General features: G+C 36.3%; 1 protein-coding gene across 1 annotated transcript in view; it reads right to left on the bottom strand.

The window, feature by feature from the left end:
- Positions 1-18,422, bottom strand: part of FRY (FRY microtubule binding protein) — a 162,477-nt gene that overhangs the window by 11,588 nt on the left and 132,467 nt on the right. The window contains exons 52-58 of the mRNA XM_005147610.3: positions 13,946-14,146; positions 13,256-13,417; positions 10,208-10,371; positions 8,829-9,018; positions 2,321-2,470; positions 1,396-1,494; positions 842-925 (exon numbers count right to left, since the gene is read on the bottom strand). Coding sequence (XP_005147667.2) covers positions 842-925; positions 1,396-1,494; positions 2,321-2,470; positions 8,829-9,018; positions 10,208-10,371; positions 13,256-13,417; positions 13,946-14,146 — 1,050 coding nt within the window. The remainder of the gene's footprint in view (positions 1-841; positions 926-1,395; positions 1,495-2,320; positions 2,471-8,828; positions 9,019-10,207; positions 10,372-13,255; positions 13,418-13,945; positions 14,147-18,422) is intronic.

Here is an 18,422-nt window from a genome sequence, read left to right as displayed (position 1 = left end):
CTTTTTTCTGCATGTTGTTGCTGCTTCCTGATTTTGGCTATTTCTTTCCAGCCCCCTCTAGTCCCCATCCCTCCATTCTTTTATCTCCAAAAGGAAAAAAAAACAACTCTACAAAATAACATTTCTCAATTCATTCTACACTACTAAGCTACCATCTGTTTCTTATAGCTTAGTATATTAAATACTAGGAATGCCTGCTGATGGTGCTGATTTCCAAAAAGATTGATTTGTTAACTAGAATCAACACACTGAATATATATACTTAGGTGTATATATATGGGCACATGTACATGTAAAACTTGCTCAGAAGTGATATTTTGCCATAGCTATGAATACTTATCTACAGCATAAATTATCCCACTGGCCATTTTACAGTCTTTATTTCACAACTACTAACCTAAGCGCATTTCCACCAGGCAAATCTTGCTGTTGGGCAAGACTGAGTGTGTAACAGCTGTAGATAAAATGAGTGTAATGTGGAAATGCAGTACTCCAGAGGTGATTTTCACAGACTCTGTGCTGTGGGACACTGCTGCTGCAACATCCTTCTAAAACGGAGAGCATGCACAACCCAGACAGGGTTCTGTCTGCTTCCTGTCAGGTTCTCTGCTTCCTCATCTAGACTAGGAAGGCAGCAGTACTGGCTCTAAAAGCTTCCCATTTCCTGTGGCCAGGGCTGAGGCAACAATACCTTTGAGCCTTAAGTGTGAAAAGTGAATTACAACCAAGCCCAGCAGAGAGACAAGGAGGAAGTAGAGCAGGATCTTGTGGGTCTGAGAACAAGATCTATCAATCACACATGTTACTTTACAGGAGAGAAATATTAGTGCTCATTCATTACCTTCTCTTCTGAGTCCCCTGGCTGGCAGGTAATAACTCCATCTCGTGAGCCCCCAGCGAACGTTGCTTTGCAGTTTGCAAGCCACTGTTTTGAGAGAGAAATTAAAAAGAAGATATAAACACAACCTATGGTTTGATTTGAAGAAAAGTAAGCAAAATCTTAGTTCCACAGCATAGCATGTGAACAAATAAAAATCTGCAGTTGCATTTTTTATTTACACAGACTGTGGCAATTGGCTTTGACTGTAATTAAAGAAGTGTACTTCTGATTTCTGCTGGTATTTGAATTGCATAAACCAAGAAAATGAATTAATTACTGAGTAAGGGAGAGACCTGGAATATTAAAGATACCAACGTTTCTAAAATTAATGGATACAATATTTTTTTTAGTTCTGGTTCGTATGTTCAGGAAGAAACATTTCATGAATCTAGTACTGAAACATTTTTTTTATTGAACATCAGTTTAGCCAGATCTGAGTGTATCTGCAGTCTCCTGACATAGCACACAGACGTACAGAACAAATATACACATGTACAAAACATAATCCATCATACTGAGAGCGTTGCTTCTTTCCTGTTGTTGTATGTGTCCAGGTACTCCTGTAGTTCTAAAACACTGAACTTCAGCTTTTCAAGAAGGCCACAAGAGAGCAGCTGGAGAAATAAAATCAAAAGGTCTAGTAAATATCACTTTAAAAATATTAACAGAGCAGAAAGTATTGTGAAGATCTTGCAAAAGTACACTTAGATTTACAGATACTAATGCTGAAAAACATATTTACGCAAAATTATAAATAAACAGAATACCATACTGAAAACTCAATAGCAAAAGTTGCACCAATGTGGAGCTGAAATTGTGTTTCTGTGTTTAACACCTTTGCAGAGGACAACAAAATACTGCACAAAGCCTAACTAGTCATCTCCACAGAGGAACAGATCTTCCATGGTGACAGCAGTGGGCCCAAGAATACACTTTGCAAGTTCCTACCTCTGTAGTTCTGTGTGAGGCCAGATGTAGTTCTGTGTGTCCTGATGCTGTTGCATAAACATGGGCCAGAATGAAAACAGCAGGAAGGGTCATCTCATTCATTCCCTAATACTTATTTTTATCATCCAGCTCACATCACCGTTGACTAAAATGAAACCATTAAACAAATTACCCTAAAAATAGATTCTCCTTTTTTTTTTTTTGTTTGTGGAGCCAGCAGGGTCAAGCAGGCACCTGTTTTATATTGTTTTCTGGCACAAAGGCTTAACACATCATAACTGTTCTATGATTCCATATTGTGCATCTGCCAGTATCTACCTAATAAAATAATATGGAAAATACGTGGAAATACGGTTAAGAATAAGAGTTAAAATTAGAGATAGGAGGTGAGTATCGTTTTGACATATATACTCAGGAGTTGCTCAAAAGAAAGAGCCAGTAAAAGAACACACTGCAACACAGCACATGCCTTTTGAAAAGAAATATACTCACTGTTTCTGCATCTACAAAAAGGGTGGGACATTCTGAACATGATGTTAACATCTGAGAAGATCTCACAAACTTGGAGCCTATTCCTCGCAGGTTGTCTCCTAAGTAACTAGCTGCATCACAGGTTAGGAAGCAGAATCTTTTCTGAATATTCTGGAAATAGAAATACAACTTATTGTATCCTTCACTCAAGTAAAAGCTTCTTTCCTTTGCAAGCAAATGGCATGATATTTTTCTGTCCGCACAATATCACGGGCAAAAGAGACTGTTTCCCTATGGAAAACTGAACATTTGCTCAAGGATACTGAATAATAGTTATTATGCCAGAGACAGCATACAGCTGGGCAACTGCAAAACTAATTACACAATTCATAATAATCTACTGCTGAAATACATTCTTTCTTGTAAAGACTATTCAATCTTCATATAGCCTTTTATCCACAGGTAGCTTTTCTTTCTTGGCTGTACAGAGTTAATCAGCACATGACTTTTTCTGCCCATTCCGGGCATTGTTTTGTTAGTATTCCATGTCAAGTGGCTAATCAGATAAGATAATGGACATCCTAATGCCAAACAGCAGCATGGAAAAATCAGAAAAACCCTTTTGTTTTCCCCTGCGGGAAAAACCTTCTCACTAAAACTTGCTTGGGAGGACTCCAGGAATACTACATTGCATCCGGGAATTATTCTTCTCAGAAGATTTTTTTGGTGTTTTGAGTTGTAATCCAGTCAAGTCTTTAAGAAACATTCTAGTGCTGATAGTTTCTTTTCAGTGACTAATATATAGATTGACTAATAAATAAAACCAATATGTTAGTCTTGCAGGAACTGGAATAATGATAGTGATAAATACACAGTAGTTTTCACTGCCAAAATGTATCTCATTAAGTTCAACTGCTCAGCAGGTGGGAGTAACATGAAAATATAAAAAAAAATTAAAGTATGCAGCATTTTTGTATGATTCATTCCACATTACCATAGGCATTTTTCTGAGGTTAGGACCTACATTACCATAAGCATGCCTCAGTGAAGAGAAGTGCTTCCCAAATACTAATCTGGATGACAGACATATAAATAGCCTGTTACTGTTCCTACACTGGAGCACTGAAGTTAAGTACCTAAAATCAAGTAATAACTGAATTCAGGCTTTATTGATAATGTAAGCTGTTGGATTGCATGTTTTTTTTTTTTTTTTTAAAGCTACATAAGCCTTCACATTGTAGGTAGGGTAAACACTACCAATTTATAAAATAGTTAAAGAAAAACTTCCTCTACAGACCAATTTCGTAAGTGCTTATTTGTGAATCCCTCTCTAAAGGATCTGAACTGACCATGTGAACATACTTGAAATCAAATAGATTGATACTTTTACTAGATGTTTCTACCATCTTATTTAACAAAGAAACAAAGCACTATACGTGTCACTCAGCACATGGATCAGATTCTCTGCTGCATTGAGTCTGTAGCACAGGTAAGGGGCTTGTACTAATTATCATCAAAACAGGTAAGTTATTATTTTTATGAGCAACTAGCAGAATCATCTGAATCATAGGACTTGGTGACAGTTGGAGATTTATTACTATGATGCCTTCTGAAAAGAAAAATACAGGCCAAGTCTTAGTGAAACTATTGCTGACAACTCTTCTGGCAAAGGAAAGAGAGCTAGATTTGATCTTAACCCACAGAAAAGAACTAGCTGAGAATGTGAAAGTGGAATGAAATTTAGGAAAACAGATTATGGAACAGAGTCTAAGAGATGTTGGTCAAAAGGGACATCTGGAGAACATCTGATCCAACCTTCAACTCAAAGCAGGGCTGTTGGCAACATTAGATCAATTCAGCATGGTTTTGTCTAGCAGAGTCTTGGAAGCTCTATGGTTAGACATTCCTCAGGTTCTCTGGGTAACCTGCTTAGGTGCTGCAATGCCCTCCTGGGGAAGAGTAATTGAGCCCATGAATCTGAGGGAGTGAAGGAGACAGATTACAGAAGTAATACAACTGACTTCAATGACTTCAGAATTTGCAGAAAGGCACCCATAAGAAATAACTTCATGGGGAAAGGAATTAACAAGAGGTAGCCATTCTTTAGGGAAAAAAAAAGAAAAAAGAGGGAAGAAGCACATTCTGTACCACCGCAAGACAGACAATACGTTAAGACATACACCTGCCTACATCACAGACATTTCAGTCAGGCAAATACTCATGCAGAAAAGAAGAACAGAAAGTGAAACTGTGTTAAGTTACTAACTTAAGTTACTAACTGTGCTAAGTGACTACCAAAAATAGCAGAGCAATGTAGGCACGATATGCCAAATAAACCAGCGAAAGAAAGGAAGAATGTCAAGAAGAAAAGTAGAAATAATTAAGAGGAAGGACAAGGAATCACAATGGAGAGAAACACAAACAGATGCTACTGAAAAGACCAATGTGTTTAATGCCTTCTTTTGCCTTATTGTTCCAGAAAGAGCTTCTGTGTACAGGTAACTGAGACATCTATGAAAACTCTGGTGAGAAAATATCTTGCTAGTAAGGGCTTGGATATTTTTACATCTTTGCAGATTAGGAAAACATGTTATGACAGTTACAATACTGGCCACAGAGGTCTAGGAACCATAACAAGTATTTTTGAGAACTCACAGAACCCAAGGTGTTCTTATCTCAAAAAAACCCAAACCCAAACCCAAGAGCAAATGAATTAAAAACAAATTACAGGAAATGAGAGAACATATAAGAGATGAATAATAGGCAGTACAGATTTGGCCAGATAAAATCATATGAAACTTTAATTTTCATGAAGGGCTAGAATTTTCTATTAGGAGGAGAAGCAATTGATATGTTATACATTAATTCATTTACTGTCTTAGAAGTAAGGCAGAGAATCCTGGTCTAGAGGTAATTAGGTGCACAAAACCATATTATGAACTTAATTATCAGCAGCTCACTATCCTATTGCTAAGATAAATGGAGTAGAATTCCAGTTGGGACTTTGTCAGGCACTAACCAAGTCATTAATGAAAATACTGAATAATGGAATATGCTTCATGCTTATTAAGTACATGGATGGTTGAGCTGCAGGGGCTGCAAATTCTTTGGAAGCCTGGATTAGAAATCAGACTGGTCTTGATAAACTGGAGAAGTGGTACACAAAAAGAAAGACAAGGGTGTACACCTAGGATTAAACAGTCCACAGAGAACATTCAGGATGGAGAATAACCAGGGAGGCAAGCTTTTGCAGAACAGTATCGGCACACTAGACTGGGTTACAAGTGAAAAATGTGCAGTAGTCAGTAGAGAGACATTTTTCAACAGGAATATTTCTGTAAAATAGGTAATCCTTTATACTCAGTGCTGGTAAGAATTTAGGCTGAAATACAGAAACTCTCTTGCTTTTCAAGTAAACAGCCTACTAAAGAGAGCCCATGGCAATAGTGAGGTGGCTTATGAGAAGGCTGAAAGAAATGGGGTTAAATAAAAGAAGTTTGGGATAGTTGAAGTAATAGAAATGGTCTTTAAACTGCAAAGAGAGTAAGTACAACTGTGTATAGAGCAAGAAGCAATGGGCATAAAACACAGAAGGAGAAGTTTTCAAGCAATTAAGGAGAGCTTAAGCGTTGGACTACACTGCCTAGGAACATTGTGAAGTTCCACCTGAAGCTAAAGGTTAAGAACAGTCTAGAGAAAAAAAGTTAACAAGCATTTGGTGAGCACGAAAGTTACAGTTGATCCTGTCCTGGGCAAGATAAAGAACATAAACATCAGGTCCCTTCCAGCACACATCTACTCATGTGTTTTAACAGTTCTAGCTTATTTTATGAAAATAACTTCCTCAAAGCATTTCAGTCATGGTTTCATCAAAAGCTGACCAGCCCACTGTTTAGATTCAAGAAAACATACCCTTCCTTTACTGCTTTCCTTTTTAGATATTCATAAAAGCACCAATCAATCTATGGCTAAGAAGATAAGCCTTGAACAGTGTTTTAAAAGCATTAAAATATAAAAAAGCAAGAGATTGCACTTTGGTATGTATGTATATATATTACTTCACTAAATATATCTTGTAATTACATGGATTGTTAGTTCTACAGTAAGTTATCATTTCAGCTATGTCCTTTTGGGTGCAGATTAGAGTGGCTGTGATCTTTCAAGCAAAGTCTAAACACAGTATATATTTTATGAAATGGGACTAAAGCAAATAATAATGCCAACCACAGGCATATTATGAACAGCTGTATGCCTGCATATGGTCACTGTGTCACTGTAAATAATAACATATTATTCAATGTTTTCTTCTTAACCTCAGGTTTCCTCTTCTGGGAAGAGGACCTCTTGTAATGAAACAGCTTGGTTGTGGAAACTACTTGCTAGTTCTCAAATCTACTTGTCTTGGAACTGGCTGGTCTGCTGGCAGACATTTGATTTGATGAAATACAAAGAGGCAGCTGTAAAGATAATCCAGAGATCTCTGAGCTATGACCCGTTTACAGGAAAAGTACTTCAGTAATTTCAGGAATTATAAACAAGTTTAACGTGTTGCAGGCAAACATCCAAGATACCATTAGCTTGATACAGACTGAAATGTAGGTGCCCTGGAAAATGCACTTCTTTCACTTCACCAAGTATTAAGCTGACAAGCTCCTCCAAACAATGGTTTTGTTTCACAGTTAAATATTTTGGCAGTACTTTGTGTTGCAAGCCTAGCACATATTGGGCTTGTTTTGGAAACTTCCTGTTGGTGAGGGTCAAAAGCCTTTTAAGTTAGCGGATGAGTAGCAAAGTTTCATGGTGCAAACACAATATAATTCCAGACAAACTTGGGATCTTATGAGAAAAATCTGGGAAAATAATACTTCTATCTTTTAACCTGGAAGAGGAGAACAAAGAGACTTCTATAAAATAAAAATATGGCTGTGACTCCAGCTAGAAAATTCTCGTTTGCTAATACCATTAACACTTTTTAAAAATTATTTTTATTACTGCTATTCAGGTTTTACTGTTACTGACTTTTTTTTTTGAGAGCAGTATTATACTTTTTTCCTTTAAGTATCAACTGCAGAAAATGAGTAGGCCATCTTCTGAATATAGGACAAGCACAACAGCAAATGTAGTTTGTTCAAGTTAAACCAGGCATTTTACAGGTAATGTTCAGGTCCTGCATTAGAAGGCATTATATATCTGGTCTTCAGAAGTGTGGTACCAGTTCCCTTTCACCTCTTCAAAGGGAACAAAAAGGACAAATAACTCTCAGAACACTTGAACAGGGCTATTAACCTCTAGGACTGCAATAATGGCAGAAAAGTTGAAAATACATCACAAAGAAACACAGAACTAATTTTCAAAACTGAAATGTCATGCACTGAAGTCAACCCTGTTTGTTTTTTTTTTTTACTTCTAAATGGCTATTTACCATTTAAAAGGCACCCAAACATTACAGTGGTGTAATGTTTAAAGGAGGACACGGTGCGCAGCTAAAGATGTCATGAACTCTGGTGGTGCACAGAAGAAACAGGATCTTAGAATCATAGAATCAACTAGGTTGGAAAAGACCTCTAAGATCACCAAGTCCAACCATTATTCCAGTACTGCCAAGACTACCAATAAACCATGTCACTGAGGGCCTCATTTACTCAGTTTTCGAACACTTCCAGGTACAGTGATTGCACCACTTCCCAGGGCAGCCTGTTCCAATCCTTGATGGAGTGTGATGCTTCTTTCTTATAAAGATAGTCTTAAAGATATAAAAAGGTCTTGAGAGTGCATAATTATTAGTAGGGTATCTACTGCTAATAAAAAATGGTGTACTCTGAGATCATGGGTACTTAAACTCTGCATGAAGTTACCTGGCTGGAAGTTCACTGTTACAGCATGCTAAACATCCTGCAGCTGCCTCATATGAGACAGAAGAAGCAATTAAAAAAGGATTTAAAACTAATTACAGATAAGAATAGGCAGTCATTCTTTAGAACAGCTTCTATATTTGACTTTTTTTTCTTTTTGCAAGATTCTTATCTTTGTGAGCATGCAGTTTTAGAAAGGAAAAATGTATTTCTAATCTTCAGACTCAGTCTCTGGAACTTATGTTACATGATGGCAGCTGGATATTTGGAACACAATATTTAATAACGTTGACATTTACATGGGCATGGTCAGATTTCAATGGTTTCAGATGAAAGAACAGATACAATAGTTTGAGATGAAAAGGCTATTTCCTGTCTCTTGCAGTTAGTGTTTCAGGCTATTTGTAAAGTACTAAAGAAAATGCTTTTTAAAGTGGATCCATATTTTATAACATTACTTTCAGACCTGCAAGTATGAGATATGTCCTATTTTTTTATGATGAAACTGGTCCTAGAAAACAGTTCTGAATAAAAATCTAGTATGGCAATTCTTCAGCATGCAAAATTACAATGGTTATATACCTAGTAGTTCTTTCTGGTACTACTATCAAGAACCATCCTAATAGCCAGACATGGTCTAAACATTTTGATTGCGTACCTTAAACTTATTTTCTCACCTTAAACAGGGAAGAGAACACATGAAATGTATAAACTGCACAGGAACCATCAGAGTCGCACATGAGCTGATTGATATGACTACGCCAGGCTTCTTCTGCATCATCACATGCTGCTGGCTGAAATGCAGCAAGGATGGCAGAAAAAAATGGCGAGGGAGGAGGGGAGGCATTTTGATCAACATCTCCAAAACTGAAGGACAAAAAAAAAACAGACTGTGATGAAAGGAGAATACCAGGAAGGTGGCAGATAAAATAGGCTACAACAGAGAGACATAATCACAAATCAATTACAGCACTTTTCTAAAAATATTCATCAGCTTTCAAATGACTTTTGAAGGTTGGCAAAGTGTTGGCTACAGTAATAAAACCCTCCAAATACAAATCCTTATCTTCAAGCCATTATCATCTATCTTTCTCCAACTCAGAATACTTCAATTGTTTTACCGTATCATCATTTGGAAGAAGAAGGCTGAAACTTCACAGGAGAATAAAGCCCATGGAGAAAAATTCCTTTTTTAGGAAAAATTGGCTTAATAATGTACAGAAGTACTGAAAAGAATCTTGGCATGTACAAATATCATATACGCTGACTTGTTTGTCCCTGAGTGTAAAGGATTGGAGAATATCCATCCCTCTTCCATACTGTCCTTAGAACAGAGCATTATTTTGACACTCCATGATCAGTGAGACCGGCTGACCTCCGTTTTTAAAGGATACTAAGATATTTGATCTTGCATTATTACCCTTTGAGATGGAGAAATACTTCCTATAGCTCCCAAGAACAGGAACTGTGACTCTGAAATGTGTGGCACACACACAAAGACCAAGCTTCTTTAGTCATACTCATTCCTTTCCATAACCACCCGCTAATTGCAGTCTAACTCAGCATCCAAACTCTGAAAGATCTCCATGGAAAAATCTTGGGGCCTTGTTGCAACATATACTGGAGTCCAGCCACACTTACCAGCAGCCTCAAGAGTATACAGATGGGATTTTTGACAATATTATGACTTCCTTATGACCCATAAGAAATCAGACGGATGATCTGTTAAACAGCTAACTAAGCAGTATTTCCATTACTGTGAACCTTTAAAAACCCTATATTTTCTTTTGATTAAATATATTACATGTATAATGATTAACTGCATAGGTGTGTGTAAAAACCTTATCTTCTTTATCCTAGAAGGAAAATCTTACTGTTTTTTTTTAATTGTGTGATAATTATGCAGGTAATTAGGGCATTGTCATCTCACTGCTCTAAACTCATAATAATTTTATAACTTCTGTAGCCAAAATAGCCATTCCATTATCTGGCACATTGTTAACACTCTATTGTATAGTGTAAAAGAGCTTTTACAAATAATAGCATATACAAGTACCTAGCAAGAGCAAATTGTTCCAGCCTGTCAACTTTCTCTTCAGTCTCTGTCATATCCAGACTAAGGCTATCACTGCACTCAAATGCTCCAGGGAGTTCATTTGTAGACCCTGAAAGGTCATCCTCATGGACTGCTGTATCATGTTCTTCATGTACAGCTTCAACCTAGGGGAGTGAATGATGACGTCTTAGAAAACAAATTAATAAGTTAATTCCACTAATAAAGAATTTAATGAAAAAACCCCACCTGACAACATGTTAAATGACACAGATATAAACCCACAGATTAGAAATTGCATGAATCAAGTTACACTTCTTCAAAACCACTGTATTTGCTTAATTTGCTGTCTTGGATCAATATTATTTTTCAGGCATTTCTTCAACTTAATTTGTCTAGCAAAGAAGTTCACATTTCAATGCATGTGGCAACATAACAGGGAAGTGTTTTCTTCAGGAAAAACAATAGGGTTCTTGTTACTGTCAGGCTGCCCTTGTCACTTATCCCTTGATAGTGTCCAAGACTGCATTAAAGAGTCTCAAAAATATTGAAAAAATCCTCATTGCCTGGAACACTATATGCATGTTTAGAATTAAAAATTACTTTTAGCATGTAATTTATGTAATAACTTCCATTCAAGAGGAATCCCAAGCATTTTATAGGCCATTTAAAGGATTATGCTTCTATTATTTCCTTCCTTTTTCACCCACTAGCACCTAAAGCTCTTGATTTCTTTTCAAAACTTTCAAATTTCTCTTGCATTTTTAATCTGAACAAATTTTGTTTCAGTTTTAATCTTTTGGCTTTTTGGTAGGATTAGAGTACATTTCCAGAAATGGGTGAAAAATATATAAAATAGCATAATCTAAATATTCGTATCCCTCAAAGCATTACCATCACTGCCTTATAATCCCTTATAAATACTATCTTAATTATTGTGATTACTACCTTTAATAGAAAATAAATTTAACTAGTTTTGTGCTGTTAACAATAATACCTGGCTTTTGGCCCAGAAACACTTGAGAAGAAGACCATATTCTATGATTCTACTTAATCAGTTTGTTGCTTTCATTTACTAAATCTTTTTAAAAGTTGAGGTGATATTTTTGGTTTTGCTTACAATGCAAGAACTAAACTTTTTTCTACAGTGCAAAAGAAGTAACAAAAATTCTCCTCTGCATTGCTAACATACCATCAGCTCTCTAAAAATAACTCAGAGGAAAAGAGAAACAGGAAAGAGCTCAGATTTTGCTTTATCAAATTAAATAAAAATTATTTACGTGCAAGACTCAACTTTTTTTTTACTAAAAATTGGATTACTTCCTCCTTAAAATACATATAAAACCTGTAATTTTAACTTAGTTTATACTGTCTCCAATTAGGTTTGGGTAAAAATGCAGAAGTATGCATACTAGAAGAAAATATCCTTGAGGCAAAAAACAGTAAGAAGGCATTCTCTATAAACTTATAAATTCGAACATCTTTTTAACACTGGCCAATCCTTGTCAACTTGGGTTATGCATTTCACCAATATCAAAACTGATATTGGTGAAAAAAAATCAAAAACCTGAATTTGCCAGTCAATACCACAGGAAATTGCTGTGATTTTACATTCCTCACTGATTTACTTTTTCCAAAGCTTTTCATTTTCTGATGAACACTGGCACATGGGTATTTGAAACTTAAAGAATTTTTCACAGTAAAGATTCTAAAATCTCAGGCACATATGAAGCTCATGAACTACAATTTGCAATTCTTAGTGTGCATTATCAATAGCTACTGCAGCTGCATGCATGAGATTAGCTGCAGTCACCACCTGTTCTGACTGCAGCTTCCTGAACTGAAATTCTGCCAACTTCTGATTATGGTTGTTACATGGTAACTTGTCTAATAACAGTAGTTTTGACAAATGATAATGAGTTTACCTTTTCTGCAATGTCTATTTTGACAGGTTCCCCTTCTTTCCTACCCTTACTCACATTTCCTTTCTGTTCTTTCTTACTCCTCTGGAGGCTTCTGACACAAACAATTTGTTCAATATTCAGCACAGTTCCAATTTCCTTTTCTAGGACTCTTTCACCAGAAGTTTTCATTACTTCTGTTACATGCAGTGCTAGCAATACTGTATAATTTTTGTGTGTGGCTGTATTTGGAATGGACCAAGAGCAGGAACTGGAATGAAAGCTGTTGATTACACAAGACGTATTTTTTCCCCAGCCTCATTCTGCACCATCACTGCCCTTTCTACCAAAGTCACCCAATTCAGACATGACAGAGAAAGTTTTACTGGTAAAACAACAGTGTCATAAAGCCACTAACCCACGTGCACATCCCACCCCAGATTATATTTCTGGAGAGACATTGGGAGGAATAGGTTCACCTGATCTCCCGCAAACAAGGATTATCAAACAGGAAATTAAAGAAGCCATATCCACATTGATAAATCACTTACCAAGCTTACTCTATGTTCATTTTCTGATACAACTGTCTGAAATAAACTGTGCTGAACATGGTTATTGTATCCTTGCAAATCCTACCTCCCCACCCCCTCCCAGGATGGCTTAATTTTGCAGTCATGAATTCAAAATTTCTAAATGTCTGCCAAAAGACAACAACTGAATCCAGTGCACACAACTGCACAATAGGTTCCCACATACAAAAAAATCTCAGAGAATACACGCATACACCCACCACATGAGTTAGCATATCATTCATTTAAATCAGCATGAAGGAACAAAAGTCTATTCCCTTAAGGTTGTAACTTGCAGTCAGTTCATGAATGTGTCTTACAATGAGCTTGTAGTATCTTGGTGCACATGTAGTGCCATATACTTAAGAAACAATACATAAAATATTTTAATGAAGAAAGCATAAGTAGAAAGAGTATGAATGTGCACGAGCATATGAATGTATTGTACTATGCCAAACAGGAAGTCAGACTGTACTTGCTTTCTTAGATCAAACCCTTTATGAAAGTGTAGGTAAAACAAACTTGCAAAAGTGTTATTTAGAATACAGTCTAGTTGGAAAAGAAAGTAAAAACATATTCACCTTAGATCCCTCAGACACTTGGAGATTATTCATGTCAGGCAAAGACACATCAAAGCCGGACGTTCCTATATTAAAATGATGAGGGTCTGCTGACGTTGTGTCACACGATGTAGAAAGTGAGTCAATATGATTTGTATCCTCAGATGGGGAGAGAGTTATAATCTGTTTAAAACACAAAATAAGCACAGAAGAACTGAGTATTAGGTTATCCTACCACACACTGCAAAACAGTTACTGTTTAAAAGGGCAGTGATGGTGGCTCTCTTAGTTCACATGCAGACATATTATAACCCTTTCAGTGTTTCTCATAAAAATTGTATGCAAACGTCTCAGAGGTGAACAATGAAAACCTGACACAGTTTAACAAACTGGAGCTTTGTCCTATTTCTTTAAGTATTAGATAACATCAGAAAGATTTACTACTGGCCAATTGTGCAAAATTGTCACAGAGTAATTTGTGGGGAAAAAAGGACAAATAATCAGATCTGATGTTTCCTGTGTTTTGAATTTTGTATTAAAAGTCCTGTTTGCATTTGCATATAAGGGAAAATAAAGCAAAAACCAAACACGGCATTGAGTGCCACCCCCATTTTGGCTGATTACATTGTACCTGGGGGAGAGGAAACTAAAAGCCCAGGCTATTTAAAACCACAACCCTGTATTTTGTTAAATTGGAAGTTTGCAACTTACTAGGTCTGAGTTCTCCAGGATTTGGCTGGTGGTCAGGTCCTCCTCCTCTGATGACTCATCCGAATCCTCATGGTTCATTTTGTTGAGGCTGGGCGTGCTCCCTGAGAGCTGGCTTTCTTCCAGCAGCTGCATGTCACACTTGTCCAAGCTATCCAGGGACCGTCTGCGTACTCCCCAGTTGAAGTTGTCCATGCTCTCCCCCTGAAATCAGATATAGGGTCATCTTCCTTGATCTGAAGCTCATAATATACAAACCACTAATATCATTAGATCAAAGTTAGCTCAAGAAATATTTTTATGTAAAAATAAAATACAAACTTGATATAAACATTTTTTGTTTGTTCACCTGGAGATAAGAGCAGAAGCATGGAAATGACAAGTTAAATGAAAATTCAGTCTTTTCAGTATTAGATGTTTTTCATGCATTTGCTGATTTAAGAATCTGGTTTTGTAAGTCCACATATACACACACCTCAATACCAGCAGGGCAATGACAGGCAAATGAAAAGTTTAGACGCAATTTTAGAGGATTTTTCCATGATGTTTAAAAGTATTAGGAGTACATATCATAGTAATGGTTCAATAGCAAAACCTATGTTAAATATTTTAGGTTCTCTGCATTATATACATAATCATAATGATGAGTAGATTTGAATTAACCTTTCACAGAAGGGAATAGTTAAAGCAGCACACCTTTTAAAACTTTTATTCTAGGACCATATAGCTTAATTTTGTAACTTGAATTTATTTGAAATATTTGAAACTATACTTTGAGAAAAACCTAATTAGCATTGCCCAAGATTTCATGTTTTAAAAAGGAGACAGTCAAGTGGACCAAACATTTTACATTAACTTTCAGTTTTGATCCCATGCACAGTTACATAAAGCCAAGTGCATTAAGCAACTGGCATAACGTATTGTGAGGCTGGAGAACTGATACAAAGGTCACTTGATTTCTGTCATGTATAAAAATGACAATTAGTTTTCCACCATTTTTCCATTTGTTTATGTATTTTCCAGTGGACTGTATCCCTTTTCCCTAATTGTGCTAACTCTCTTGCTCCCTTCTTCAAGCTTAGTCAGGTTCCTCTCTGGCAAATGCAGGAATGTCTCCACAAATGCTCCTGTCATGGACCTGCAAAGGCCAAAGGGGCCTTACACAGTAAGAAGGGTCTACCCTAAAATATCCAGTTGCAGTTTTGGGTACTTTATCTAGGTGAAAGCCCTCAACTTACACCAATGTGGGAAGGAAAATTATGGAGAAAAATGTTTCTTTTTAGGTTCAGGGCTGACTGTTTTAAACAAGACTGTAGGATGCAACACTCTTACACAAGCAAACCAACTGCTGAAAATTCAAGTTGACAGTTATTTTTTAAATATGAATGTGACAAAAATACAGTCTGCCTAAAAAAATCATAAGCATTACTACCAAATCACTGATTATGCACATCTCCTGGGTTTATGCAGATTGAAATTATGTGCAATCATAGAGAAAAAGGTCTTAGTTCAGTAAAGTCCCTTAAGAAGATTTCTAATTTTAAACACTTGAGTAATCCCCTTTCAGGACCATTCAGATATTTAATGAATAGGGACCAAACTACATAAAGTGCTATTAACTCAATTGCAATCTTACCTTCTTACCCATCAACAAACTTGCAAATAGATTTTATTTTGCATCACTGCCCTTTAATGCAATGGAATGTGGAACATGATTAGATAGAGGAAAAAGTTCAGTTTCATGACACTAAGCTCACTGCTCATGAACAAATATGAGGAAAAAAAATAAGGAAAAAGACAATTCAGAAATGCAAGAACTCTAATCCACAGGAACATTCAGAACTGAGGAATACACTATATTCCAAGAGCAAATAAACATTAAACCGTTACGAAGCCAAACACATTACTGGAAGGACCCTGTTTTTGTCTCAGGACTGAGATCACAGAGTTGTAGTTTTGTGTGGGAAAAGAACAGAAGCCATCTCAGATATAAGAAGTTAGGTCTCTTTAAATAATAAAAATGACTGTTCAGTTCCCAATCATTTAATTTAACAACTTCTTTGCTTGTCCATCTTCCCCCACAGAGGCTGGAGGACACATGAAGCAATAAGACATCCTCCACAAACACTTCAGTTACTGAACTAACAAGTGACAAATTAACATTATAAGCAAGCAAGCAAGCAAAGGTGACTGTCATCGCTCCCTTATCCTCATGATGTCTTGTACAGCTTTTGGTAAACTTTCCAGCCCATGTCTATGGGCATGTTTCTTGTTGCAGTTTTATTCTGCTATGTCTTAAAGAAGGAAGCCAGGTAAAAAAAACAGAAAATTAAATGGGACACTTCCAGGGCATGCAGTTAGAATGGGGAGTGAATTAAAAGTGAGGGAAAATGGTAAAGAGAGATGAAATGCAGTATAATGCAAATACCCATAGTATTTGGATTAGCGTAAGCTTGCTACAGAGGCACCCAAACCATACTGAATTTAAACAAGAGTTTAAACTCCACCACATGTCTATGAAGGTGGAGTCATTGTTATTATAGTCTGTTAAGCAATCTTTCAGAATTAACAAGAAGGGAAGATGTACATGAGTGGTTGTACAAGGAGAGCAAAGCTATCTTCTGTCTGAAAAGCCACCAGTAAGAAACATCAATTCAACAGAAAACTGTCACGTATTTTAAATGTGTCTGGCCAGAAGTGAGCAGCTACCACATAAAACATTCCACAATTACCACCCTCTGGCAAAGGACCAGACGTGCCCTTGCAAGTCGCTTTAAACATTAAGACAACCCAGGGGAGAGATACAGAAAGGGCAGCAAAAAAGGGAGTAACCCTATGTAAGGGAGAGCAGCACTGCTCCTCCATAGAGCTGGTAAGAATCGTGCAAAACTTTGTTCACACAAGTTCTTATTCTTAATGTACTGTCAAAGCATACAAAGTTAATGGAGTCACACAAATATTGTAGGGTATTGGCAGAAGTACCAATACTTATTGGCAGAAGTACCACTAGCTTCATATGGCTGTGTCTTTTACAGCACGGGCATTTTTAGACAAAAAGATTTTTTAGGGGTTATGTTTGCATAATAACTGATGCACAAACTGCCAGAAACAAATATGCAAAATACTGGGTTTTCTGATTTTGGTTTCATTCATACAACTCATTACAGTTGTCTATTATTTCAGTTCTCTTTATACATCGATTAACTGCAAGTTTAGGTCCTGAACTGGCAACATCTGATGCACCTTTTCATTTTTTTTCATAAATGAATCCAACAAAGTTGGTAGGAGTATACAGCTGAAATAAATTAAGCTGCATGAATTAATTCATTTATTTGACTAAATTGCTGCTAGGCAATGATGTAAACTTTCTGAAGAGTTTTTCTGCCAGCTTTAGCAAGATGCTAAAAGGAGCCAATATACCAAAACTGAAAAGCTGGAAATTGTATATAATTTGCCCATGGAAACAAATGGCACAATCTTTACTATATTATAAACAATAATGTTCTTTTATTTCTAAGTATTATTTATGCACAAAGATACTAAAGGGAAAAATGGCTCAATTTGAAAAATGCTGGTACTAGTATTAAGATCTTTTAAAATTTGTGAAGACTGTTGAACACATCAAAACCAAACTCAAAATGAAGCAGAGGTTTTGAAAAAGACCTCAAAAATATTTCTAACACAAGACAAAAAATGAAGCACCTGTCAGAAGTGCAAGCACACGCACACCCATTCATCTATGCACACGTTGAAGAGGGGGAAGGCAACAACAAAACTATGATGTTATTCTATAATACAAATTTGCAAGAAGGCATAACATATGCTGGCACATCTGAATTCAAGTAGCATTCTTACCTGAAGTTCCTGGGTAGCAGATATAACAGATAGAAAAACAAATAGAAAGAATCTATGTAAAATTACTGTATTAAAGACATCATAGAAAAACATTTGCCTACAACTGTAAGTAATATTATTACAGAAACTTCAACCCTTCAGCCTATCTTTCAAGTTTGAAAATAACCATTACTTGCTTTCACATGTTTATGAAATTTCAAACAAGTGTATCTTGTGATCTGGGGATGACACAAGCATCACTGGCCTGTTTGAATCATAACGTATTTTTTGAAAGACTGTTTGTACCCTTGCTAGCTTAAGTTTTATAACACTGTTTTATTCATGTTTATGAATATATCAAATTCTGACCTGATGTAAATGATATAATTTTAACTTGGTCATTAGAGAAGTAAACTCTTACAGTAGGTTTGAATTTGACTGAAGTATCCACTTATTTAAAGCAATAGCAAACTAAACCTTTGGATTACTTATTTAGTTCAATAGTGGACTAAACCTTTGAATACAAGGTCTCAGATCCATGGCAGTTTAAAGCACTGCATAAAGTAAAAGACTACATTTTCCATTTTACTTCACATAAAACTAGAGAAGCTTAGTATGTGTTCCACAACCAACGTAAGACAATTAC

This window comes from Melopsittacus undulatus, chromosome 2, assembly GCF_012275295.1.
Source record: "Melopsittacus undulatus isolate bMelUnd1 chromosome 2, bMelUnd1.mat.Z, whole genome shotgun sequence".
Taxonomy (NCBI): domain Eukaryota; kingdom Metazoa; phylum Chordata; class Aves; order Psittaciformes; family Psittaculidae; genus Melopsittacus; species Melopsittacus undulatus.
The sequence above is the reverse complement of the archived record's forward strand: the minus strand, read 5'-3'. Positions and strand labels throughout refer to the sequence as shown.